The sequence below is a fragment of the Emys orbicularis genome, chromosome 2 (genome assembly GCF_028017835.1).
Source record: "Emys orbicularis isolate rEmyOrb1 chromosome 2, rEmyOrb1.hap1, whole genome shotgun sequence".
Classification (NCBI taxonomy): Eukaryota; Metazoa; Chordata; order Testudines; family Emydidae; genus Emys; species Emys orbicularis.
In genome coordinates, this window is record NC_088684.1 from 181,636,524 (window position 1) to 181,663,502 (window position 26,979).

General features: G+C 40.5%; 1 protein-coding gene across 2 annotated transcripts in view; it reads right to left on the bottom strand.

Annotated features, from left to right (window-relative positions):
• Positions 1 to 26,979, bottom strand: part of LOC135873627 (poly(rC)-binding protein 3-like) — a 72,926-nt gene that overhangs the window by 15,674 nt on the left and 30,273 nt on the right. The window contains exons 5-10 of one of the 2 annotated variants that reach the window (XM_065398266.1): positions 22,702 to 22,833; positions 18,858 to 18,986; positions 16,140 to 16,214; positions 10,327 to 10,368; positions 9,780 to 9,855; positions 7,840 to 7,892 (exon numbers count right to left, since the gene is read on the bottom strand). In XM_065398266.1, the coding sequence (XP_065254338.1) occupies positions 7,840 to 7,892; positions 9,780 to 9,855; positions 10,327 to 10,368; positions 16,140 to 16,214; positions 18,858 to 18,986; positions 22,702 to 22,833 (507 nt within the window). Of the gene's footprint in view, positions 1 to 7,839; positions 7,893 to 9,779; positions 9,856 to 10,326; positions 10,369 to 16,070; positions 16,215 to 18,857; positions 18,987 to 22,701; positions 22,834 to 26,979 lie in introns of both variants that reach the window. The other variant, XM_065398265.1, reaches the window with a different exon arrangement.

The following is a 26,979-nucleotide window of genomic DNA, read 5'->3' on the forward strand; positions in this document are numbered from 1 at the left end:
TCCAGCTACCTCTGTGAATTCAGCCCTGTCGGCTGGAAGCTGCAGGGTGGGTGGCGGGGGGACCCTGCAGCTCCACATGGCTGTGGGTGCTGGGGGCCCCGGAGCTCCCAGCCGCCACGGGTAGTGGGGTCACCCTGCAGCTCCAATCTGCTGTGGGAGGCGGGGACACAGCTCCCAGCCGCCGTGAGTTGTGGGGACCCCAGAGCTCCCGGCCGTGTGGAGAGCAGGGGACCTGGGAGCTCCCAGCTACTGCGAGTGGCGGGGGCTGCCCGCTCAGGCGGCGGGCCCCACCTCTGCAGCTCCCGGCTGATGCAGGCGGCGAGGCTGCAGCTCCTGGCCGCCTCGGGCAGCGGGGACTCCCCTGCAGCTCTGAGCTGCCATGGACGGCGGGGCCACAGTTCCTGGCCGCCGTGGGGGACAGGGGACCCAGGAGTGCCGAGTTGCCATGTGACTGGGAGTCCTTCAAAGCTCTAGGCCACCATGGTTGGCGGGGGTACCCCGGAACTCCCAGCTGGGGGACTCTGGAGCTCCGAGCCCCCACAGGTGGTGGGGGCCCCCCAGAGCTTGGAGCAGCCCCTGCAGCTTCCCAACCTCTGCTGGCAGTGGGGGGACCCTGCAGCTGGGCTCCCCATTTTGTCAGGAATATTTTTAGTAAAAGTCACGGACAGGTCACCAGCTTCCGTGAATTTTGCTTTATTGCCCATAACCTGTCCATGACTTTTACTAAAAACTATCCCGACAAAATCTTAGCCTTACTTATGCTTTCCTTGGGCCAAACCCTAAGGTCTTTACTTAGTTTGTATTTGGTGTTGGCTTAGGCAAATTCCTACTGTGTTTGAATCAGTGGGAATCTGTCTGATCAAGGACTGAGTAATAACTCAGACTTACCCTTCTGGGTTTATTTTTATTTAAATCATATACTGTTCGTCTTTGGTAATTCAAGAGCATGTGTAAGTACAGTGGTCTCGATTCTCTTCTCATTTCCACTGGTATCTTACATCCACTTTGCAAAGAGGTCAATGACTCCTCAAGGTGCAAAGCAGTAGAGAAAGAGGCCCATTAACATAAAAATAATTATTCCTAGTTTGTACCAGTGCAAGGGGAGAATAACGCCCAGAGTAGGCTGCCCTCACTGATGTACACTCTGCCCTTCCAAGAGCTAACAGTTTACACAGACCTATTTTGCAATACTAGACAAAATAAAGGCAGAGAAGGATAAAGGTGCAACACTGAAAGTGAAGCAGAAAGCCAACTGGATGCATTGCTTAGGAAACTGTTTCAGAACAACCCATGCTGCGGGTATGTAGGTTCTTACACCTTATAAAAAAATCAATTAATTTCCTTGGCTGCTTGTCAAGATGAAAAATATCAACCCTGATTTCCTGTTTGGAGCAATAATCAGTATTGCCAAGCAGCAGCAATAGCAGAAAGTATTGAAGCTGACACTTTATTTTTTTCTTACTGTTACTAGCGCAGCCTCTTGAGGGATATGCTGGTCACCAAATGTATAATGAACTCAGAATAAGTGACTTTTTGCGAGTAATTTAGACAATACCAACAAAAATCAATTTTGATGGATGAGCTAAAAGCAGACAGACTTTAATTACTGAAGGCCAGATCATCACTTCTACTGAGGGGACCTACTGTGGGTGCAATTCCCTCTAGCCACAAGGAAAGGGGGTGAGGAATCAACCCACCTTGGGCCCCTATAGTTGTCCCTCCGTGGGGACAGTGGGGTGTTGGGGCAGGGCCAAGAAGGTTGGAGCCATTTAGAATTTTCATCATCCCTCTTAGTGGGAGGGATTGTGCGGGCAATATTGTGGGGGAGGGGAGGAGCCTCTCGGTCGGGTAGATCCCCTGGATGTTCCAGATGCACACGGGCAGTAGTTGCTCTCCATGCACTGCCACTCCCCTCCCCTCCTCCCCCTACAGGAATTGTGCTGCCATTGGGCGACTCCCCCTCTGGCTGCTCAGCTGCAAACACAACTAGGACTTGGTGGGACTTAAGGCTGTTTTAAGCAGCATTCACTCCCTCCTGGATTATTGCATGCAACCCTAGGGTAGGTCTGTGCTACAGCGGCATGGCTAAGGGGTTGCAGCTACGCCACTGTAGGGTAGATGCATCCTTCCATTGATGTAGATAGTTCACCTCTCCAAAAGGCGGTAGCTAGGTTGACAGAAAAATTCTTCCTTTGACTCAGAGGCATCTACACTGGGGGTCAGGATGACCTAACTACTTCACACAGGGTGTAGACCAGGCCCTAGGATCTACCCAGGAAATGTTGCTGTCGAGAGTTATCCTCCCCTCCCCCCCACTCTATTGCCTTCCCACCCCAAGTAAATTCCCCAGCCACTAGAGAGGATGAAGTCCTCAAATCAACATGAGATGAGTCTCACCGGGTTCTCAGTGCCCTCTGGCAAGTTCCTCTCCAAGAGAGGGTTGTTTGACTATTTATTACATATTAAAAAAAAATCACCCAACCCCAACAGTTGACAAACCAAGCGTCAGAATCCAGCCTAACTCAGGTTTTTGGTCTGTCCGGTTTGTGAGCTCCCCCTGCTCACCCACAATGTGTGTGAGACAATAACAGGTTGAAAACTGAACCGTAACCATGTACAGAGTGTGCACAAACCACATGCAGGGCCTGGGCTCCCCAACTCCCATGCCCCATTGGCCAGAGCTCCCTGGCTCCCACCAACTTCCCCATTCGCTCACTGACCCCCACCAGGCTCCTGCAGCCTCCTCCCTTCCCCCTCCACTCAAAAAGGCTCCCCTGCTTCTCCTTAGTAGGGTCATGAAGGCCCCCCATTCCCATAAACTGCTCAGACAGCCCCTCCCTGTCTCCAGCCTGCAGGGGCGGGGCTTGGTGGTGAGGGAATGAAGCTTTGGCTAGTGAGCTCAGAATGGGTACAGCTCCAGGCCTATCGAGAAAAATTTGGGGCCCTGGTATATCGTGTTCACTGGGGCCCCTCCCAACTCGAGCTCAGCGGGGGCCCGAACAATTGTCCCTCCTTTCCATCAGCCCTAGGTTGCTCTGGTCAGTTGTGCCTGCTCCAGGATTCTGCCCGCTGAGAACATACACCCTTCTGTACTGCAGTCAGCTGCTCTGGCTGCCAGAAACACAAATAGCCCAAATTCCTGAGCTGCCTGTATTTTATCATGAGAATCCCCCCCAAAATTGTACCACTTCTCGGGCTGGCTGCACTACACACACACCTGCACATATGCAGCGTACCGAGTCCATTTAGCACTTCTATTAATATACAGTTGACTTTAATGCTAGGAACCAACCCAAAATATTATTCCATTTTCTTAGCTGTAGCATTCCTGCCGGCTATTTCTATGCCTAAACCCATTTCGTCCTCAGGGATCCCTTTTAAAAAGGTGGCGGTGAGACTGGGCTTGATTTAACTTACAATGGGCTTGATTTTAAACTGACATATGCTGGCTTGTTCTACTAGATCTTGAAAAATCTGCTATTGCAGGAGGATTTTTCAAATAATGCAGTGATGCACATTTGCATGTCAGAGGTTAGTGCTGAGTCAGTGTGTTTTACAGTTGTGAGGCTAGGAACAGATTCTCTCTGTTGCAAAAGGGACACAGGGCCAAAGTCTGCTCTCGCTTTCCTCAGCAGATCTCCAGAGAGACTCCTCTGAAGTAAATGGAGTTACTCTGGATTTACAGTGCTGTGAGCAAGAGTAGAATTTGGCAGTGAGCTTCCCCAAACCTGCACTGTAAGGACAAATATGGTGCTCTCATAAAATTCTGAACAAACAATAAACTAGATGATAAAACATATTAGCAGGGTGTCCTCCTATATGCAAAGCTTGCCAGATCTCAGGCACTTGGGAAAGGAGACGCCTTTTTCCTATTAACTCTGATTTGCTTTCTCCTCTTCTTTCTATAAATCACTGCCATTGAGATTAAGAGAGTTTATGTGATGTTATAAGTATCTGGTAAGTAATGTAATTGTTATTTGTGATCCCATTCATGCTTGAAAGCTTCTTTTACTGGAGGGGATATCTTCAATTTTCTGTGTCATTCATTTATAATGAAAGTTGATAAGACCTAGAGCTGACGGCAAATATTTGAAGGTTTTTTCTATGGCAGGCAAAGAATCAATTGGAAATGTTAAGGGGACGTCTAAAGTTCCAGCACCTTGTAGGGTAGGGGGAGGACTGTTGCAGGTGAGGGCTAGGTAGCCCAATCATATCCCATTTGGAGTTCCCAGAGTGTTGCTCCAGTTTTTAACCTCTCTTTTTAAAAGCAATGTTGTTTACATTGCACGTTTATATAGTTTAAGTACATTTTGTGCTCATGAAAGACACTGAATTGACAGCCTTGGAAACAAAGGTCCTCTGACTAGTCCAGAACGATATGGCACAAGCAAGTTACAGTGCAGTTTCCCCAAACTAGCTGGCCTATGTGTTCTCAGTCCTAACCTGGAGGAACTTCCCCATAGAATATGGAGGTTGTTCATTTTCCAAGTCCATTCAGTTCTTGGTGTTTTTACTGGGACTGTTAATCAGGGTGCCACCTATGATGCAAACACCTATTCCTTAGTTACTAACTCCACTTAGGGCGCCAACCATCCAGTGATTGATAATTAGGGCTCTCGATTAATCACAATTAAAAATTAATCGTGATTAATCGCACTGTTAAACAATAGAATACCAATTGAAATGTATTAAATATTTTGGATGTTTTTCTACATTTTCGAATATATTGATTTCAATTACAACACAGAATACAAAGTGTACAGTGCTCACTTTATATAATTTTTATTACAAATATTTGCACTGTAAAATGATAAAATAAATAGTATTTTTCAATTCACCTCATACAAGTACTGCAGTGCAATCTCTTTATCCTGAAAGTGCAACTTACAAATGTACATTTTTTTGTTACATAACTACACTCAAAAACAAAACAATGTAAAACTTTAAAGCCTACAAGTCCACTCAGTCCTACTTCTTGTCCAGCCAATCACTAAGAGAAACAAGAGCTAATGCTGCCTGCTTCTTATTTACGTCACCTGAAAGCAGGAGCGCCGCCAGCTTTTTTGCTGCCCTAGGCGGCGGAAGGTCCCGCCCCCAAAATACTGCCGATGACCAGGGCGCCCGAAGATCCGGCCGCCGCGGTCACCGCCCCCCAAATGTTAGCGCTAATGGGTTGCGCCGGCCCTGCCTGAAAGTGAGAACAGCTGTTCGCATGTCACTTTTGTAGCTGGCATTGCAAGGTATTTACGTGCCTGATATGCTAAACATTTGTATGCCCCTTCATGCTTTGGCCACCATTCCAGAGAACATGCTTCCATGCTGATGACGCTCATTAAAAAAATGTGTTAATTAAATTTGTGACTGAACTCCTTGGGAGAGAATTGTATGTCTCCCATATATTTAATGTTATAGCAGTCTTGGGTGATGACCCAGCATGTTGTTCATTTTAAGAACACTTTCAGTGCAGATTTAACAAAACACAGAGAAGGTACCAATGTGAGATTTCTAAAGATAGCTATAGCACTCAAGATTTAAGAATCTGAAGTGCCTTCCAAAATCTGATTGGGACGGGATGTGGAGCATGCTTTCAGAAGTCTTAAAAGAGCAATACTCTGATGCGGAAACTACAGAATCCAAACCACCAAAAAAGAAAATCAACCTTCTGCTGGTGGCATTGACTCAGATGATGAAAATGAACATGTGTTGGTCTGCACTGCTTTGGATTGTTATCGAGCAGAACCCGTCATCACCTTGGACGCATGTCCTCTGGAATGGTAGTTGAAGCATGAAGGGACATATGAATCTTTAGCGCATCTGGCACGTAAATATCTTGCAACGCCGGTGTGATGGTGCACTCCATATAATGTTATTAAAATATGCTAATGAGTGTGAATATAATGTAACTGGAATATGCTTCATGCAAAAGGTCTCTTGTAAGGTATCATTACAAAGCTTATAATCTACTGAATATGGTCACCCAATTTGTATAAATGTATCATTCTTGTATCTGAAACTAGAAATATGAAATATAACACTGAGGGCCTATTGTAATTATGCAAAGTGTGGGCCATTAATGGTGGGCAATGATGGCTCCCATTAACCAGGACAATTGGTTGTAAATGGCTCTGTTTACTTGTAAGTCTTCCTGTATACCTGTGTGCTGGCAAGTGGGTAATGAAGTCTTACAGTGACATGTGATCATGTCACCTGAACTGGAATCCATTTTTAACCTGGTGCTTTTCCATTTAGGAGGAGGGGTGGGAACCCAGAAAGGGACAAAGGATTCCCGCCTTGTGCAAAAGATATATAAGGGGGTGGAACAGAACAAAAGGGATTGCAGTCATGAGAAATCCCTTAGTTACCACCTGAGCTGGAACAAGGACTGTACCAGGGGAAAGGATTGGGCCCAGACTAGAAGGAGACCAGTCTGTCGAATAAGCTTATTGGAACATCTCTGAGGGTGAGATTTACCTGCATTGTTTCCTACTGTACTAGGCTTAGACGTGCATGTTTCTGTTTTATTTGGTTTGGTAATTTACTTTGTTCTGTCTGTTATTACTTGGAACCACTTAAATCCTACTTTTTGTGTTTAATAAAATCATTTTTTACTTATTAATTAACCCAGAGTAAGTATTAATACCTGGAGGGGGGGAACAGCTGTGCATAAGCTTTATACAGGGTAAAATGGATTTATTTGGGATTTGGACCCCATTGGGAGTTGGGTATCTGAGTGCTGGAGACAGGAGCACTTCTTAAGCTGTTTTCAGTTAAGCCTGCAGCTTGCGGGGGACATGGTTCAGATTTGGATCTGTGTTTGCAGCAGGCAAATGTGTCTGGCTCAAACAAGGCAAGGCACTGAAGTCCCAAGCTGGCAGGGAAAACAGGCTCAGAGGTAGTCTAGGCACATCAGGCGGCAGTTCCCAAAGGGGTTTCTGTGACCCAACCCATCACAGCCGGCTACAACAGTGCCATACAAATGCCTGTTCTCACTTTCAGGTGACATTGTAAACAAGAAGCGGGCAGCATTATCTCCTGCAAATGTAAACAAACTTGTTTGTCTGAGCGATTGGCTGAACAAGAAATAGGACTGAGTGGACCTGTAGGCTCTAAAGTTTTGCATTGTTTATTTTTGAATGCAGTTATTTTTTGTACCTAATTATACATTTGTAAGTTCAACTTTCATGATAATGAGATTGCACTACAGTACTTGTATATAAGTGAACTGAAAAATGCTATTTATTTTCACAGTGCAAATATTTATTATAAAAATAAAAATAAAGTGAGCACTGTGAACTTTGTATTTGGTGTTGTAATTGAAATCAATATATTTGAAAATGAGGAAAACATCAAAAATATTTATATTTAATATAATAATTATTGTTTAACAGTGCGATTAATCATGATTTTTTTTTAAAACGCATGATTAATCACGATTAATCGCTTGACAGCCCTATTGATAACACTTTCAGTAACAACCAACCTGGCCTTACTGGACCACGTGACCACAGGTGAAATGCTCTGTATCTCAGTCCTTGTCATTCAACAGAGCCATCCAGTCTCACTTTGTCTTCTTTTTTTATACCACTATTCTACTAACTTTCCCTAGATGTATTAATTCCTTAAGTATCCAAAACTCATTTGAGTACTGACACTAGCATAAACCGTAATTCCCCCCCCCCTTTTGCCCTGCACTCTGATACTCTGTAACACAGTTCTGATAACACAGTTTAAATTTATTTTGGTAACAAATTGATGAATTGACACAAAATGAAATATTCCACCTACAGTAGCACAAGTGAGAGAGAGAGAGAGAGAGAGACTGACTATTGGTCCACTTACATCATTTGGAATAGTAAGCTCATGGGAACTGGTTGGAGTAGTGGCATCCAATCCTATATTGAAGGGACAGAGGGGAACACGTTATGCCAATCGTTTTGAAAAAAAGGGAAGACACAACAAATGATATTTAAAAGAAGGAAAATATGAAAAAAAATAGATAAAAGAGAGTAGCAATGAAAAATACAGAACTGCTAGCAAAAGAGAAAAGAAAGCAAGAGATGCAAAAATTAAGAAGGTTGGACTGACTTTAATTTATTCTTATTTTAATTAACCTTTAACCCACCAAAATAACAAATGTCACGGCAGAGTCTACAATGCTATGAAAAGTTTATAGAAAGTGGATGGTTCCACCTATAAATAACTATGAAATGTGTTCCATATACATTAATTGCCAAAAATGAATGGATATCTGAATTTTGACCTGTCTACCAGGAGCGCTGAATTACACAAAATAAAAAGTGGAAATCTACAGTAAACAAAAAGTAAAATGTGAAAAGAAAACTGATAAAATAAAGAAAGATGGGGAAAATAAACTAGGTGAACTTAAATTGTACATGGGATTAGTGATGTTGCAGAAATGTTGGAAAGAACTTTTTTCTTTTTTTTTTTTAGGGAAATGTACAAAATACTGTAAGTTGCATACATTTGTTTTTAAATTGGGTGGACAAAAGGAAAATGCTTAGGAGAAATGCAATTAGTGCTCTAACACTCAGTATAGTTACGGAAACATACAAATCACAAATATAACAAGGAAAAGTTTAAGGAGCAGCATGTTAATGACAAGTAGAAAAACAAGGAAAATATAAAGCCAGGAAAGGTAATTTAATATTATTTGCTGATATTTTATCAGATACACCATGTAGAAGCAAATTATATTGTTTGTGTCATTTTTCTTTCTTCCCTTTCCAATTTTTCTGTGTATAAAGATATATTTTAAAATGTATTTTTCCCACACTAGCAAAGATGGAAAAGGAATTATTTTATTCAGAATACCTTATCTAAATGTTCATTATATTTACATTAATTTATTTACATATTGTGTATGTTTATTTTACACTGTGTATATTTGCTGAATATTGTAGTCCAAAAATCATATAAACAATTAAAATAATGAAATGATTCCGTCTCTCACAAAATTTGATGTATTTGATAAAAATGTTATTACTTGCCATACAAAATATGTACCAGTGTATAATTATTCATGTCTTGGGAAAAATCTTGAATTCCAAGCCCAATATTTACTGAAACAAAATAAAATGTACATTAAACTGATTTAATTGAAAGTTTATCTAATTTCAATCCTCTTTTCCAAACAAACAAATATACCTGACAGGCCTTAACAATTATGACCTTACTTGAGCAAAATTCCATTGCCTTCATTGGGAGTTTTGCACAATTAAGAACAGCAGAATTTGTTCCAAGGACAACAAGAATAATGGAAGCCAAAAGGAATTTTAGCATACAAGGGATGCCTGTTTAGGCCCTCAATTGTATGTTCTAAAAATTTTAATTAATCTGTAATTATACTGTAAATATATTTTCCATTCTTAGATTTTAATTTCTCTTTGGATTTTTTCAATGCACAATACAAAAACGGAGGTCCAACAAAATTAATTTTATCCAGTACTTTAGGTAATACTAACTGGTACGTACTATGTGGTGCATAATAACTTTGCATAGGACTAACTCAAAGAAACTCAGGCTCTTTGGCTGATGGCACAAATTAAGTGGATTGTATTAAAATAAATGGAACAAACAAAGCACAAGAATTTAGTAATGACAAAAACAAACAGAGCCACAGGGAAAAAGAACAAAGATTAAGGTGTGAAAACAAAAGGATCATCGGTCATTGCCCACATTTAGTATTAAAATGATGTAATGACCATGGGAAACAAAGCTGTTAAGAAGAAGGACATCCCCAGGGGGTCATGGGTACGTACCAGGGAAACCAGGGGTGGTCTGCCCAAGGGGAGTAAAGGGGGGATGCTGCATAGCCAACTGGTGAAGCTTGGTCAACTGCAGGGCAGGATGGGAAATTAGAACTAACCAATCAAATGGAATTATTTCAGAGTAGAGAAAACCATCTTACATGTTTTAAAACTGGATTAATTAAAATTAAAATAAAGGTTTAATCATTCATTCTATTCTACTGTATAGAAAAACTGGTTAAAATGACGTCTCTATTGTTATTACATGTAATGGCTATAGTTAATATTAACTACTTTTCTGTAGAATTACATATTAAAAACTCAAATACATAGCATGCATAAAAGACAAAAAACTGTCATTTGTATCTGGGTCATTGTACTTTCTAGCAATTATTACAGAAGTTATCCAGTAACGCTAACACTTGGCTATATGGTACACTGTTAAGTACAGGCATCTACAGGCATGTCTTAATGTTAACTCTAGAAAGTAAATGCTGCCCAGAACAAATAAGAGAAAGAGAGAAAGAAGAAGGGAGTAATTTACATGCGCTGGACTCACGTCTGGATGAGGGATGGCATACTGCCCCTGAATTGTAAACGCCTGAAAATGACAAGCAAAATTAAAGATACGTATCAGTCAGATTAGACAATAAGTACTCCACTCTCATCAGGCTAGAGAGAACCTTGTGCTGTTTTCCAAATCTAATGCAAATCACATTTCATTACATGCTAAGGAAAGCTTAATTTTCTTATGCTGCTTTGACAGCCGCACAGTACAGGAAGGGCTCTGTTGTGCCTTTCAGGTACAGCCCAATGGGGGAGGTGTTGCGAGGGGCACTGCAACAGTGGGTGCTCCTCCAGGTATGGCGCCCCAGGCAGGCACATTTGGCCACATTCCACCCTCAGTGTAAGAGAGGGCAGACTGTGGCCAAATGCCTCCAGGAACTTAGGGGCAGCAAACACTTTCCACCACAAGGGTCAAACTCCATGGGTCTGTGCGGAAGAGGATTTGGGCCAGAACTGGCTGCTGGACTTGCTTGGAGATGTCTTTGTGCTTAGCTTCAGGTGGCCCCACAAAACAATGGTTTTTTCGGCCTCCTCCATCCCTGAGGTAACTGATTCCTGTTTGTCTTTCTCACACAACTCTGCACAAGGCTGGATTAAGGATTTTGAAATGATTCGTGGGGATAGTAAAATTAATTTTCTTCTTTTACATAAAGAGCCAGATTCTCAAGTGAAACACAGCCCTTTGCCGGGCCCGCTCAAGCAGTGCAAAAAGGTTGGATTCTGTCCACAAATGGCCAGCATGGAATTCTGCTGGTACTGGATGGAGGAAGCTCCTGGGCCAACTATCCTTTGCCACTGGCATAAGGGGCATGTCAGGGAAGGGAGGAGCTACATGGTGCTGTGGCTATCCTCGCCTGCTGCCTCTATTAAATTCTACAGGATGGTTTAAAAAAAACCAACCTATACAAAAGGTTGTAATTGTCTATTACATTCTGCACGACTTTTCCAAAAGGGATAGCCCATCAAAACATTTTAATGTGTTTGTGTTTAGACAGGAGGGAAAACAGAAGGACAGATTATAATTTATAAATATTTGTACAGACAGAATCAGAAACAGGACGAGAGCTGATTAGCTTAGGTTGCAAAATGCTTATTTGACAAAAAGGTCTCTGAGAAAGAAATGACTGCTCTGAAAATTATAGAACAATTCATTTAACGGAGTTTAATTAAATGTTCCAGCTACTTATTAGAAATTTGTACACCAGCACTTCTCTCCTTGAGCGGAAACATTTCGTTTATTTTAAAGTTACTTATAAAGTCAGGCCCCAATCCTACAAATACTTATGCCTGTGAGTATCTTTATGCACACGAGTGCTATTGAATACAATGGGACTAGTCATGTGCATAGTCAGTTATGTGGAGATTTTGGCATAAAACCAGGCAGTAACGCTTTGATAAATTGTAAATTAAGGCCCTGAGCCAGAAAAACACAAAAGCACACGCTTAAGTTCCACCAAGAGCAGTGTCATTTAAGGACATGCTTAAAGCTCAGCATATGTTTAAATGCTTTGCTGAATAGGGATAGACATAAGCACATGCTTAAAGCTGAGCACATGCTTAACTGTTTTTCTGGGTCAGGACCTTATGCAGGTGTTTAACTTCAAGCATGAGAGTAGTCCCATTGATATCATGCTTAAATACTCTGCTGGATTGGGGTCTAATTCTGTGAGCAAACCATTTGGACTGAAAAGCACTACACTAAACCTTTGACCTTCTGGGCTACTTCAGCAGTGTTCAATCTGAGCTTAGCTCTATTTCAAATATAGTAGAAAGAGCACACTTCAGCAGAGGTAATGGAACCATTTGTATGGTGGGGGTGCTGAGAGCCATTGAACCAAACTGTAAACCCTGTATATGATGGAAACCATTTCAAGCCAGGGGATGTGGCAGCACCCCCAGCACCTCTAGTTCCAGCACCTTTGCACTTCAGACTGTAAAACGCTTCGGGGCAGGACCGTGTCCTCTCCATTGTTGGAACAAGCCAAGCACATTTTGGGAGTTACTGCAACAGAAATAATACATAAAAATAATTGACCAAATGCATGGAAAGAGGAAATAGTCACTTTAATTTACAAACCAGGTGTGGGATCCTGCTCCCAATAAAGTCAATGGAAATTTTGCCACTGACTTCAATGAAAGTGGGAATGGTTGGTCCCCTGGGTCTAAAATTTGTCCTGATTTACAGCCTGTGAAGTCATTGAGGTTGAATGAAGGGTAAGTCAGGGCAAAGTCTGTCCCTGAAGAGACAGTGTTGGAAGTGTGCATTTTTGGGATAGGGTAATGTACAAAAAATATGGGTAGACAAATGGGACGAAACCTTGTTTCTTTCAGACATGGTGGTGTTTTGGGATTATTTAAAAAACAACAACCCTGCATATGCTGGATTTTAGTACGGATCTGAGCTAAGAGAAAGGCAGCATTGTGTTCACCTTCCTTTCCGTTCTGCTACGTAATACGATACTGAGAAAAGCACAGAAAGGATTAAAAAAATGTTTAAAGCAGCAAAACCCCATCTCATCAAATAATAGTAGGAGTTTGATTTTTCCAGGGTAGCTTGATATGCAGAGTATAGTTAAAATAAGCAAACAAACCCCAAATCTTTCAGCTTACCCATGAAATAATTTGAAACTGAAACTGATCCTACAGGAAGGGAGAGTGACCCCATCCAGCATCTCTTCCCTGCTGATACCATTTTATTTTGTTTTCAATATTAATTTGTACTCAGGATTTCTTATTACACTATCAAAAACATAATGCATATACCGTATTTTGACACTAGAAATAAAATCCATGAGAAATCCTTTCCTTGCTAACTCCCAAGCACACCGCTACCATTTTCTAAGGTACTGAAGAATTTGCCTAATAAGGGAGAGACTACAGGTTCAAAGGTTCACACAAAATATTAGAATCAGCTATTTTTTCTTGATTGAACTAGGCCGTGTTAAGAAAAATATAGAACACCCAGCTGTTTTCTTTGTGATTTATAAAATTAAAGCTGACTAGAATTCAGCAATCTGTTACACTGTATGATAAGACAGAATTTCAATTACTTATTCCAACTGTTGAGAGCATTCTAGTGCCTACTTTTAATATTCTTTTATTTGAGTAATTTGTTATGCACTGAGACAATCTTTGATGGTAATATCATTTACAGCACTGCTACCGTGCATCATTGAATATATATACATCTGCTTTAAAGGAGAACACCACACTATAAACTTAAAATATATGTCTGGAGTAACTTACTCTGTGAACTTTCACAGTCAACTGAGATCAAATTCTGGAAAAGTAATTTCAATTTAAATTCTATCAATTAAGAAAGTAGGTATCTTACTCTGAAGAAAACCAGTCAAAGTAAGAGCAGCAGACCTGGATAGCAGGAATTAATATTTAGTTAGGTTTTTTTTTTTCAAAATGTACCATAAAATACTTCAGCCAACCATGACTGTAACTGGAGAGTCAATATAAAGGACATTAACATGTTTGTAAAGTGGCTAGTTAGTGTTATCGAATAATGACGTTGGGAAAACTTTTAATCCATAATGGCCTGACTTGCTCTTCGATGCACTTATGAGATGTAGCCATCAGCCTTCTTATGAACCAGCAGCTCTACAGAACCCTGAGATGCTCCAAATGGGTGCTTATGGCAGCTACAGATGCCATCTGTTCTCAGATAGTTCCAAGCAAGGGGGTGATTTGACACTCTAGGACATCACTCTGAAAACAGGAAGTGGAAGGCCTCTCATTTGGCCATAACATAAGCGATCGTGGAGAAATGGTGTTCTAGGTGAACTGTTGGCACAACAGCTCACACACCATATCAGTGGCGTGTCTAGATAGTCCACTGGCTGTGTGTATTGTTGGGAGGTCAGTTTATCAACAGCTGCCTTTCTCCACATTAGATGATGATAGGGCAAGCTGCAACGAAGCACCAGGTTAGTATGCCTATTTCAAGGCAATATCCAAAGGGAAGAACAAGACACATTGTATGGAAACACCATAGAAGGGCTAAAAGTGGGTGGGAACCATGGTCACATAGCTTGAAGAGGCAGCAAGATGTGGGGGGAACAGCCATACCTCCACCATGTAAAAAAGCAAACAACAACAAAGCTTTGGATATGGTATAAATCAGGATGTGCAGAACAGGTGGAAACTCTTCAGGACAGGGACTGTCTACTGCTCTGTTACTGTGCCTACCACAACGGGGCCCCATTCATGGTTGGGCCGTAGGCACCACTGTAAGAAATAATCGTAAAAATAAAACAGCATATAATACTTTGTGTGTTCATATTTTACCCAGGAACTCATGACTTGGCCCCATGGAATATTAAAATTATGAAAACTTGAAAAGTAGTAGAGCATTTCTTGAGCAGAAGCTTTGTACTCTGTGATCACATGATGAAAGCTGATCAATACTGTAACTTAGTTATATTGCTTTATAAAATTGATGAAACTGCAACTTAAAAAAATAATAAAAAGATTTGTTCCATTAAAGCATTTCTGATTTTGGATACCAGTTTCTTTACAACAGAACAAATTACCACCTTACTATGGAAGCTAATTTTAAATCTTGATAAACTACCAATTGTCTTATTTTTGTTCCTTTCTATTGTAGAAGATTACAGAGTTATACTCTAATTCAGAGGTTCTCAAACTGTGGTCCGTGGACCACCAGTGGTCCGCGAGCTCCATTCAGGTGCTCCGCAGATAGTTCCCTCTAAGGTGCGCGCCTCGGGGGCCGCACATGAGAGAATGAAGGGCCACTCACCTAATTAGTGGAGCTGTGCAGCTGTGGCTCCACTAATTAGGTGCCTGGACCCTGGAGAAAATGCACATGTAAGGTGAGGTGGTGGCCTTGGGGGGATAGGGAGTAGGTGGAAGGGGGCAGTGAGGTGAGAAGAAGCAGTGGGGGGAATTTGGGATGTGCAGGGCTGTGGCGGCCAGAAAAAGAGGTGACTTTCCCCAGCTCCAGGGCTGCGGCTGCCGAGGAGAGATGGTCCTCCTTCCCAGCCTCAACTCTGTGGCAGGGGAGAGACCCCCCTCCTTCCTAGCCCCAGGTCGGGGGCTGCTGCGGTGGGGGAGAGAGGGAGAGACCCCCCCTCCTTCCCAGCCCCAGCTCGGGGGCTGCCACAACGGGGGGAGAGGGCACATCCATCACATTAGAAAGGTAAGACTACTGATATTAAAATATGAGTTGTGTGCTTTTATGTGTAGAACAAAAAACGTTAATTATTATTAAGGGTTTTTTTATATAGTGCTTTTATCCAAAGTGCTTTACAATAGTTAGATAACGGTACAAACAACATTTGGAAAGATCATTAAGTGGTCCGCCGAGACCCTCAGCAAATTTCAAGTGGTCTGCGAAAAAAAAAAGTTTGAGAACCACTGCTCTAATGTGTTGTCAGCTAGCAAGCAGAATATTCCTGATGCAGCTACTCATGGTAGGTGACAAGTTCTTGGCAACATCAACTACGATGCTGCATTTATTGGAAAAGCCACAGAGAAAAAACAAAACAAAACCCAGTGCCAGGGACATAAACTGAAATGAATAGGGTACAAGTATCAGAGGTTTATTCAATAATGGTACAGAAGACGAGTTAAAAGAAGCCCTTGACTTGTTTTCATTTTAAGTTTATAACACAGTGTTCTCCTTTTCTGCAAGCAATAATGATCCACACTGGATAAAACACATTCATACTATACCAGGCAAAAAAAGTATAAAAGGTGAAAACTAACAGGCGCTGGCTGAGGTTGGGCCAAGACGGTGTGGTTTCCAGCTGAAGCCAAAATGGTGTCTGCTCTTACCTGGCCACCTGCAAAAATGATAGGTGCAGAGGCAGGTTTGGGACGGTAGGGAATGGTGGCACCTTTGGGTGGAGACTGAAAACAAAAACATATCAAGATGTGGAATTAAGTAGCTCACATAAAATCATGTTTTACTTTGTTCATCTCATACAGCAATTGCATGCCTCTGCTCCATTCACCAGCGTATTCTCCCAAGAGCAACAAAGAGTCCTGTGGCACCTTATAGACTAACAGACGTATTGGAGCATAAGCTTTCGTGGGTGAATACCCATGCATGCGTCTGACGAAGTGGGTATTCACCCACGAAAGCTTATGCTCCAATACGTCTGTTAGTCTATAAGGTGCCACAGGACTCTTTGTTGCTTTTTACAGAACCAGACTAACATGGCTACCCCTCTGATACTTGCTCCCAAGAGCCTGGATCCTGCTCCCACTGAATTCAGTGGCAAAATTCACACTCACTTCAGGGCTACGGTCCTTATTACATAGGCAAAAGGAAAATGCAGACAGGTTTGTTTTTGTTTCCACAATAATTTGGTAAAGATTCAAGGGGCCTGGGAATGAATTTAGCTTTTCATGAGATCTAAGGAAGTTAGGTGCCAATTTTGAAACTTGTCAATCTTTTGGGAGACTCTCCCCAGCGTTCTCTCTTTGCACAAACCTGTTAAAAGAGAACAATACATTCAGCTGTGCGCTGTCACACAGCCAAGTGTCCCAGTATAAAAGTGAAATAAGAATTTTCAGTCTGCGCTATAGTCACCACGCTCATTGAACTCCGGGGATAATTAAATGGGCCTGATCCTGCATTCCACCTAACTCGGAGTGAGAAGTGTAGAGGAAAGCCATGGCTAGTGTAGGCCTATTCTCACTGCCTTCAGTGGGAGCAAGATGGGTCCTCTGCAAGTAACAGAAGAAGAAAATTGTTCTGAGAGTCAGTAGATAAAAATGTGATCAGTAAATACTTGACCAAGCATGAATATTTCTTTATAGAGACTAAGACAGAGAAAATGGCCCTGGGAACAATCCTGTAAAACAGGCTTCAAATTATCTACATAGTGCCTGGCACAAGGTGGTCCTGACCTCTAGGCACTACTGCAGTCAACCATCACCACCAACAACAATAAATAACATTTCCACGTCCTAATTCTCTATTATTGGCAATTTGATTTTAATAAAGCAGTGACCATTGCCAAATTAAATACATTGAACAAATTAAACACATTTATTTTATGTATGTTTTAATGTTTGAAGAAGCAAAATGCAGTTACAGCATTGTCTTCTCTAAGGCTTCAAACTGGTGATTTGCTGTCTCTAGTTTATTATCTCTAAAATTAAACAAGTTCTGTTTTCTATACTTTCAGAACTGTTTATCTCAGAAAGAAAATGGCTCTACAGGCAGAAAATGACTCCCTGGCCCTCGTTTGTCTCTTCAAATAACTATGGGGGTAATTAATATAATTTAGACATCAGACTACTGCCTGCATCCACAAAGCAGGTAGTTAAATGACTACGTGCCAGTAATGGGAGATGCAAAATTGCTCCTGCAGTTATTTGCATCTGCAAAGCTCTGAGAACAAGATGGGAAGTGAAAGGACAGATTTAAGCCCTTTTCAAAATCACACCCTTTAAATATATTCTAAATTCTACACACAGAGAAATGGATTTTTTATTTTCCAACAGTTTATCAATTCTTCACAAAGTCAAGCCGAGCTCTCTGTGGCTAATAGACTGAAACTGGTTTTCAGTATTTTCTTTCTGTTTTGCTACATTTTTATGCACATCTGATGCCAACTGAAGCAAGAGCTCCTTATCTGCAAGACAAAGTTTGGTCCTTATAATAATAATAGTTTATAACATTGATATTTATTAGGTTGCACGCTCTTTTGATGTGGAGTGGTCGCTACTAACCAGACAAGAGTTATCAGACTGTAGTATCAGAGACGCCACGCATCCCACTATATTTAGATTAAAGAATAACTGTAGGACGTCAGACATCACAGTGTGGTAATGGTTGACTAGATGTAGTGGAACATTTTTTTGACAGAACGTTTTTCCATTGGAAAACGCCGATCCAACAACATTGAAAAATTTTGGAGGAAATGTATTAATTTTGTTAACATTTTCAACAGTAAATTATTAAAATATTTCATTTTGGTGAGGTTGAAATACTTCGTTTAGACCTTATTGATGCATTTGGTTTCAATAAGGCCAGAACATTTTGTTTTGATAAAGTTATATTATACTATATTAATAAAACAGATGAGAGTAATATAATATAATCAAAGCGACAAAGTAAAAATGAAACACGTTGACCTTACAAAAACAAAATGATGACCTTATTGAAATGTTTCAATGATATCAAAACAAATATTTCAATAAGGTCAGCATGAAATGTTACAGGGTATTCTGTTTCATGAAAATTCCTGAGATTTCTACTTTTTATCCTGATTTGTGTTTTTCCACTAGCTGTTGACTTTTTAATGACAATCAGTGTTGAAGGCTTGTATTCATGGTAAGTAGACCCTGCTCCAATGATGAGGCACTGTGCATTCTAAACACCAGGAGCATTGACAACTAGCCTTGAAATCGCTGGGAGCTGAGGGAGATCAGCATCTTACAGGATCAAGGCTTGAGAGAGGGTGGGGGGATTTGGAGGAAATTAATATAATTTCTGAACATTATCAGTATGAACCTCAATGTTTTTAAGTGCTCTCTTACCTCCAGCATGACCACACAGATTTGTTTTACACACTGAATAATGGCATCCGGAGTGCCTGATATAGTTACAGCACGTTCTGTTGAATTTGGCAACATATCCCCTGCTACTTGAACCTGGGCCCCTGTGGACTTAAGAAAAAAACAAACAAAACAAACATTAGTGTCATAAAAATACAGCTGCACATTAGAAGCCATTTTTTCACCAATAACAAATAATCTGATAAAGCACAGTGATCTCTAAAACGTGCCTGTTCTCTGCTAGCTTTATGCTGTATATATATAAAACTGCCGGCTGGAGATTTGTGTAGGGAAGTCAAGTTTGCAAGCATTCTCAATGGTAGAATATGTAGTTATCAATGGTTGTTAAATGAATAAAGTGGGAAGTCTCCCAACTTCCTGAAACAGAGACTACTGCAGATACAATGGAAAAAATATGAAAACTAAGGACTTTCACAATCATTAAAAAAATAATTGCTGTTGTCTGAAGAGCTTCAGCTTCCCAAATGAATTCCAGTCATGGATTGGTGAGTCCTTAATGAATTGATGATTGAGATAATTTTACTGAATGAAATTTGGTGTTGCTTTATACTCTGGAATATCTCATAATGATGCTGAGCAATACAGGAGCACTTCTAAATTATTATTAGTGTTGATTAAACATATGCACATCATCAGCTTCTAGTTCACTAATGAACCTAACCATGTAATGAGCCAGTGTTTTTTTTTTCCTCCTTGATCTTGACACTAATGGTTCTTAGTCAAAAAAAAAAAAAAAAAAGACCTGAGGCCAAAATCATCCCTGGTATAACCCAGCAAAAATCTTGTAAGCCTTTTTCAATTGATGGAAAAAACATAACAAAAACTGTTTCTATTGAATTAGTATTTTCATACATTATACACCCAATCTATTTCTGGTCCTGATTTGTGGATACAAATGTTTTTGCCTTGCATTGATTTTGTGTCAGTTAGTAAGGAGTTAATTTAGTTTGCTGTTGGCCATGCACAACACATCTTACTCTTTTTCCAGAGACTGATTAAATTACTGATTACATCTTCTGTTCACTAGTGCTGTTTAAACCCAGAATATCAATTATGGGTCCCTTTAATATGCTTTGGAATGTCATCATAATTTGATCAATCTTTCATGTCATTGTGCCTCTTTTTTTTTTAAAATCAAGTCTTGAAAATACTGAGGCAGACAACATTTTGCTGCTGGCTACATGATTGAGCATAAAAGAACATCTATCATACTACTGCTGCTCAGTGTGTTGGGTGATGATGAGATTAGAATGCATCTTGAGAGGAGAGGACGGATGATCCTTTTTCATTTGGGCAGGAGTCACCATTTAAAACAAAGTTTTTAGAGCACCAGCAGGCCTAGTACGAAATACTCTGGGTCAAATACTGCTCTCAGTTACAAGTGTGCCATTCAATCACTCAACATGCTAATCTTTACAATTCTTTGGCTATAGTGGGACGGCATGTGTGAAACCGAGAGCAAAACTTTGCCATTGCCTTTAGGCTTACAGATAGGGAGAGGGAGTTAGTTCACACTAAGGAGTCCGATGGCACCTTAAAGACTAACAGATTTATTTGGGCATAAGCTTTCGTGGGTAAAAAACCCACTTTTTACCCACGAAAGCTTATGCCCAAATAAATCTGTTAGTCTTTAAGGTGCCATCGGACTCCTTGTTGTTTTTGTGGCTACAGACTAACATGGCTACCCCCTGATACTTAGTTCACACTGTTCTTTTGACCTAATACCTTACAATAGGGGGCCAAAAGCACTGAATTTCCCCAGAAATAAGAATCATCCCCAGAATCAACTGTGGTTGCACAATTTGGACAATAATCAAATTTGGTAACAAATGAAGGAATTCAGGGGAAGACTTGAGAGCCAAGGGATTCGGGCACCTAACAGCTCTTTCTACTCTACCTTGACCACTTCCCTACTTACTGTTACACTAATCTAAATAAACATATTCAGAACTAGAGCTGGTCACAAATTTTCAATCAAAGACATTTCCCAACAATGTGATTTCATCAAAACCTTTTGTAAGAAAGTGATTGCAATGAATTTTTTTGACAGAAAAATGCAAAACAAAACAAAACTTTTAATTTCAAATCAACATTTTGATCAAAAATGTCAAACGTTTTTGCTTCAATATTTCCAAACTGAATTTTTTTTAACCTTTCCTTTTGTGAAAATATTGCATATTTCTACACTTTGTCCCCATTCCATGACAAAAACAAATGTAGAAACATTGGAATTTTCCATAGGATGAAAATTCCATTTTTCAAAAAGTTCTGTTTAAAAGTAGGTACAAAATACCCCTAGAGTGTATATGATTATTAATTGTTTATTTGACTGACTTGCAAATAATTCTGCAAAAGTTTTGTCAGCATAGCATACATTTTGATGATGTATTAGGCTTATAAAATTGGTAATTGATATAAAAATATCTTGGTATTTTGTGGCAAGAGGAAAATTGGTAATTGGCATTGTAAATTTAATATTAAAAACTAATCCAAATACTGTCTATCTGATAAGATTTAATCTAAAGGAAACCTCAAATGTATTTGTTATCTAGACCTGATTAGGTGATGTATTTCCTGTACATGAGTACTTAATGTTGCTGAGTAGTCATTATTATGTTGCTGTAGATTTAATCAATTGTTCAGGTGCTTAGTACTTTTTGTATGGGCATTTTTTATTGTGGCTGAAATCTATCTAAACAAACAAACAAACAAATATGAACGTGTACCCATTTGGCTTAGCTCTGCAGTCTGAATGTTAGGAAGTTAAGAAGCATTCTCCTCATGGATAGGTTGTAAGATATAGTTATCAATAACATCTTTTGCTACAATTATTCATTTCTGAGCCTGTGCACTTAATGCCAGATCACTCCTTCTGCCACTAAAACCCAGAGGAGGGTTGGAGGCTGCAAGGGGGAACATATTTCCAAACTCTTCTTGCGGAGTTTCTCTTCACATAGTTCCATGCCCCCCAACTGCCTGCAGCTCCAAAAGCAAAGTCCAGGAAAGTTCTCAAAACAAAAGCAAAACAATAAAATCCACAGACCCTCTGTCACAGGGATGCTTCAGAGACGTTACGACCTCAGTGGATTTTGGGGCGGAGTGGATGTCCTCAGAAATAGCTTGGATTAAAAATTTTTATACGAGTTTCTCAGGATCAGTATATGTGAAATTAGGCCACCTGTGAAGCCATAATATTGGAGGCAGGAGGGGGAGTAAAGGGAGTATGGAATATAGTTAGAAAACCAATTTGACAAATCAAGGTAAGTCAAATATTATGTCTACTAACTTGGACAGTGTCCCTTTAAACTACTTGGCTTTTTCTGGCTTCAGAGGCTGTAATTGAAACACTCAGATTAGACAAGGATTAGCAATACTTCAGACCTAGATTATTTGAGGTACTTATGGATTTTTTTAAAAGTTGAAGAAACAATTCTGTGTTAAACTGTTCCTTTGCTACGTGGCATCTTGTTTTTTCCTCTTCTCAAACGTGTATCCGAATTCCAGCTGTGCACTAAAGATGTTTAAGGTCGGAGTTACTTTTTGAAGGGTTGTGACATGGAAAGACAAATGTCTTCTAAAACTGGTTATGCCACTGTAGATCCTCCACTTTCATGAGTCTATAGATGTCTTTGACACCTTTTACAGCTGGTTTAGCTAAGCATTCCATTCATGAAATATTTACATGAATGCAATGAACCAACTACGGTGGCAGGACTCTGTAAGTCATACTCTTTAAATGGACATATTAGGACATTTAGCTACATAAAGTTACCTAGCATCCCCCTGTTTGAATCCTAGAACCTACCTCCCTGATTTCTTTGATTTTGGAGCCGCCTTTTCCTATAAGGGATCCACACTGACTTGCAGGGACTACAAGTCGCAATGTCACAGGTGGTTTGCTTGTCACTGTGCTGTTTGTCATTGAAGCATTTATGTCCTGTAATAACAATGTCAATAAGAATTAGTTGAGGATTTGTCATTCCTCTTAACACATAAGAGGATCAAAGTAAATACTCAAGCTGTTCTCGGAGAATTGGTAAGCTGGAAGCGAATCGTGTTTTTGTAGCACATAAAGCAGCCAGCTTTGCTGGTGGCACCCCAGAAGCATGAACTGCATGATGACATCATAGCAATGGAACTGTTGATACCAAGTGCTGAAATATGCAGGCACAAAGACAGTCCCTGATCAGCTAACCATCACATTATATTTGTTAGCACTTTTAATACAAAGGAAACAACGGAGAAACAATAAATAACATTAGTCAACAGAAATGGGAAACCAAGAACTATTATTTTGATAAATATTTTGAAGCTTCCCAGATTTAACTTTGCTGCAGATCTCAAAGATTTTTCAACCCTGCTTAACTTTTCCTAAACTCTTTTGTGTGATAGATATGTAATCCAAATATGCAGATATGGCTGTGGGAATCGCATACACAGCAGCAACCGCCTGTTCATCTCATCTCATCTGATCTAATCAACGAGATTCTACTGTACCCTTCAGTGAGCATTTTAGTGTTCTGCCAGTTGCTAGCCTCAGATTTGTGTTAAATGTGCTTTGCTTATTCAAATTCTCCTTTGCAAGCACAAAATAGAACCCCCTAATGTAATATTTTTATTACAAATGAAATTATAATGCTTATCTTCCCACTATAGAATGTGTTACGGCTGAGAGCATTCCAGAATCCTAGATGTCGTTGGAAATAAAAAGCCACAAACACTACTGTGCAATTCTATAGCATCTTTCATAAAAGCATTAGAACATAAGAACATAAGAAAGGCCGTACCGGGTCAGACCAAAGGTCCATCTAGCCCAGTATCCTGTCTACCGACAGTGGCCAATGCCAGGTGCCCCAGAGGGAATGAACCTAACAGGCAATCAAGTGATCTCTCTCCTGCCATCCATCTCCACCCTCTGACAGACAGAGGCTAGGGACACCATTCCTTACCCGTCCTGGCTAATAGCCATTAATGGACTTAACCACCATGAATTTATCCAGTTCTCTTTTAAACTCTGTTATAGTCCTAGCCTTCACAACCTCCTCAGGTAAGGAGTTCCACAAGTTAACTGTGCGCTGCGTGAAGAAGAACTTCCTTTTATTTGTTTTAAACCTGCTGCCTATTAATTTCATTTGATGACCCCTAGTTCTTGTATTATGGGAATAAGTAAATAACTTTTCCTTATCCACTTTCTCCACATCACTCATGATTTTATATACCTCTATCATATCCCCCCTTAGTCTCCTCTTTTCCAAGCTGAAGAGTCCTAGCCTCTTTAATCTCTCCTCATATGGGACCCGTTCCAAACCCGTAATCATTTTAGTTGCCCTTTTCTGAACCTTTTCTAGTGCCAGTATATCTTTTTTGAGATGAGGAGACCACATCTGTACGCAGTATTCGAGATGAGGGCGTACCATCGATTTATATAAGGGCAATAATATATTCTCAGTCTTATTCTCTATCCCCTTTTTAATGATTCCTAACATCCTGTTTGCTTTTTTGACCGCCTCTGCACACTGCGTGGACATTTTCAGAGAACTATCCACGATGACTCCAAGATCTTTTTCCTGACTTGTTGTAGCTAAATTAGCCCCCATCATATTGTATGTATAGTTGGGGTTATTTTTTCCAATGTGCATTACCTTACATTTATCCACATTAAATTTCATTTGCCATTTTGTTGCCCAATCACTTAGTTTTGTGAGATCTTTTTGAAGTTCTTCACAGTCTGCTTTGGACTTAACTATCTTTAGCAGTTTAGTATCATCTGCAAACTTTGCCACCTCACTGTTTACCCCTTTCTCCAGATCATTTATGAATAAGTTGAATAGGATCGGTCCGAGGACTGACCCTTGGGGAACACCACTAGTTACCCCTCTCCATTCTGAGAATTTACAATTAATTCCTACCCTTTGTTCCCTGTCTTTTAACCAGTTCTCAATCCATGAAAGGACCTTCCCTTTTATCCCATGGCAGCTTAATTTACATAAGAGCCTTTGGTGAGGGACCTTGTCAAAGGCTTTCTGGAAATCTAAGTACACTATGTCCACTGGATCCCCCTTGACCACATGTTTGTTGACCCCTTCAAAGAATTCTAATAGATTAGTAAGACACGATTTCCCTTTACAGAAACCATGTTGACTATTGCTCAACAGTTTATGTTTTTCTATGTGTCGGACAATATTATTCTTAACTATTGTTTCGACTAATTTGCCCGGTACAGACGTTAGACTTACCGGTCTGTAATTGCCGGGATCACCTCTAGAGCCCTTTTTAAATATTGGCGTTACATTAGCTAACTTCCAGTCATTGGGTACAGAAGCTGATTTAAAGGACAGGTTACAAACCTTAGTTAACAGTTCCGCAACTTCACATTTGAGTTCTTTCAGAACTCTTGGGTGAATGCCATCTGGTCCCGGTGACTTGTTAATGTTAAGTTTATCAATTAATTCCAAAACCTCCTCTCGTGACACTTCAATCCGTGACAGTTCCTCAGATTTGTCACCTACAAAAGCCAGCTCAGGTTTGGGAATCTCCCTAACATCCTCAGCCGTGAAGACTGAAGCAAGGAATCCATTTAGTTTCTCCGCAATGACTTTATCGTCTTTAAGCGCTCCTTTTGGATCTCGATCATCAAGGGGCCCCACTGGTTGTTTAGCAGGCTTCCTGCTTCTGATGTACTTAAAAAACATTTTAAAACATTGCAACATACTTTTATCAACATTAGCTAATTAAGGCACACCAGCCCTTTGACATAGGTAAGGTAACTTGGCCCATCTCTGAGATGGAGTGCAGCAGCTGTTTAACAGCACACAGGAGCTTAGGACCTAGAGGGAAGGAAAATATTGTAACTAATGGAGGGAGAATGTAGGTTGGCAGAGTTACTGTAATTACCCAAAATATAATTTGTCCAGAACTATCAGGATTGACACTTCTAACCCTGTGAAAAGTGCCATGAGATCTTTAATGACCATGAGTGATCAGGACCTTGGTTCCACCTTTCATGCAAAAGAGAGGACCTCAAGGAGTACAGTGCTGCCTGATGCTACGTTGGTGCATTAGTGCAGTAATGAAAAGTGCTATCCTAATGACCAGGAGCACTTTGGTATTTCTTACATTAGAGGTTTTCCATCTAAGTGTTGGCCCAGTCTGACCCTGTTTTGCTTAAAAAAAGTTGACAGAATCTCAGCACAATGAGGCTTGGCTGCCTGCTGCAGGTTAGTTCTTATGCGATTCCCTTCGTCGACACTGCATCATGTCATATTTACTGTCAGAAAGAGGTTACAATCCAAAACAAAGCAATACAGGTTACAGCAAGTTGTGGCATGCATGCATCTGAAATATATACAGTGTGTATGTAGGTATATGTATTCTATATATTATTTTGTATGTATACATATTATTTTTTATGTGTATGTATCTAATCTATCTATCTATGAATATAAATTTGTATTACCACAGTGTCTAGGAGCCTAGTCATGGACCAGGACCCCACCGTGTTAGGTGCTGTACAAATGCATGCTATGGCTAGGTTTTTAGAAGTGGGATGCCATCAAACTTTGCCAAGTTGCTGTTAGCTGGTGATATGCCAGAGATATATAACATCCCTTTCACTTCAAAGACAGGCAAGCCCTATGTCACAAAAGGTTGCCAAACTCTCTCACATTTTGAATAAGCAATTTCTACCATTTGATCTGGTAATAATAATATTCAGCACCTTCAAACTTTATAAACAATTAATTTAAGGACATAGCACCTCCTCTGTGTATTAACATCACCATTTTTAAAAAAAGGAAAAGCTGCAAAGAGACGATCATAGAGATGCCCAAAGCCACAAGGATGTCAGCAAAGGGCCAGAACTCAGGAACCACTGGCTCCGGGTTAGAGCAGGTCAGAACATTTCCAACAGAACCTTTTTTTCCATTGGAAAATGCCAATTTGTTGACAGTCCACAGGAATATGTCAGTTTCAACAATATTCCAGTGGATGTCAGCAGGGCCGGCTCTAACTATTTGCCGCCCCAAGCAAAAAAAAAGAGCGCCGCCCCGCCATAACACCCCCTCCAGCGCTGCGCTGCCCCGCC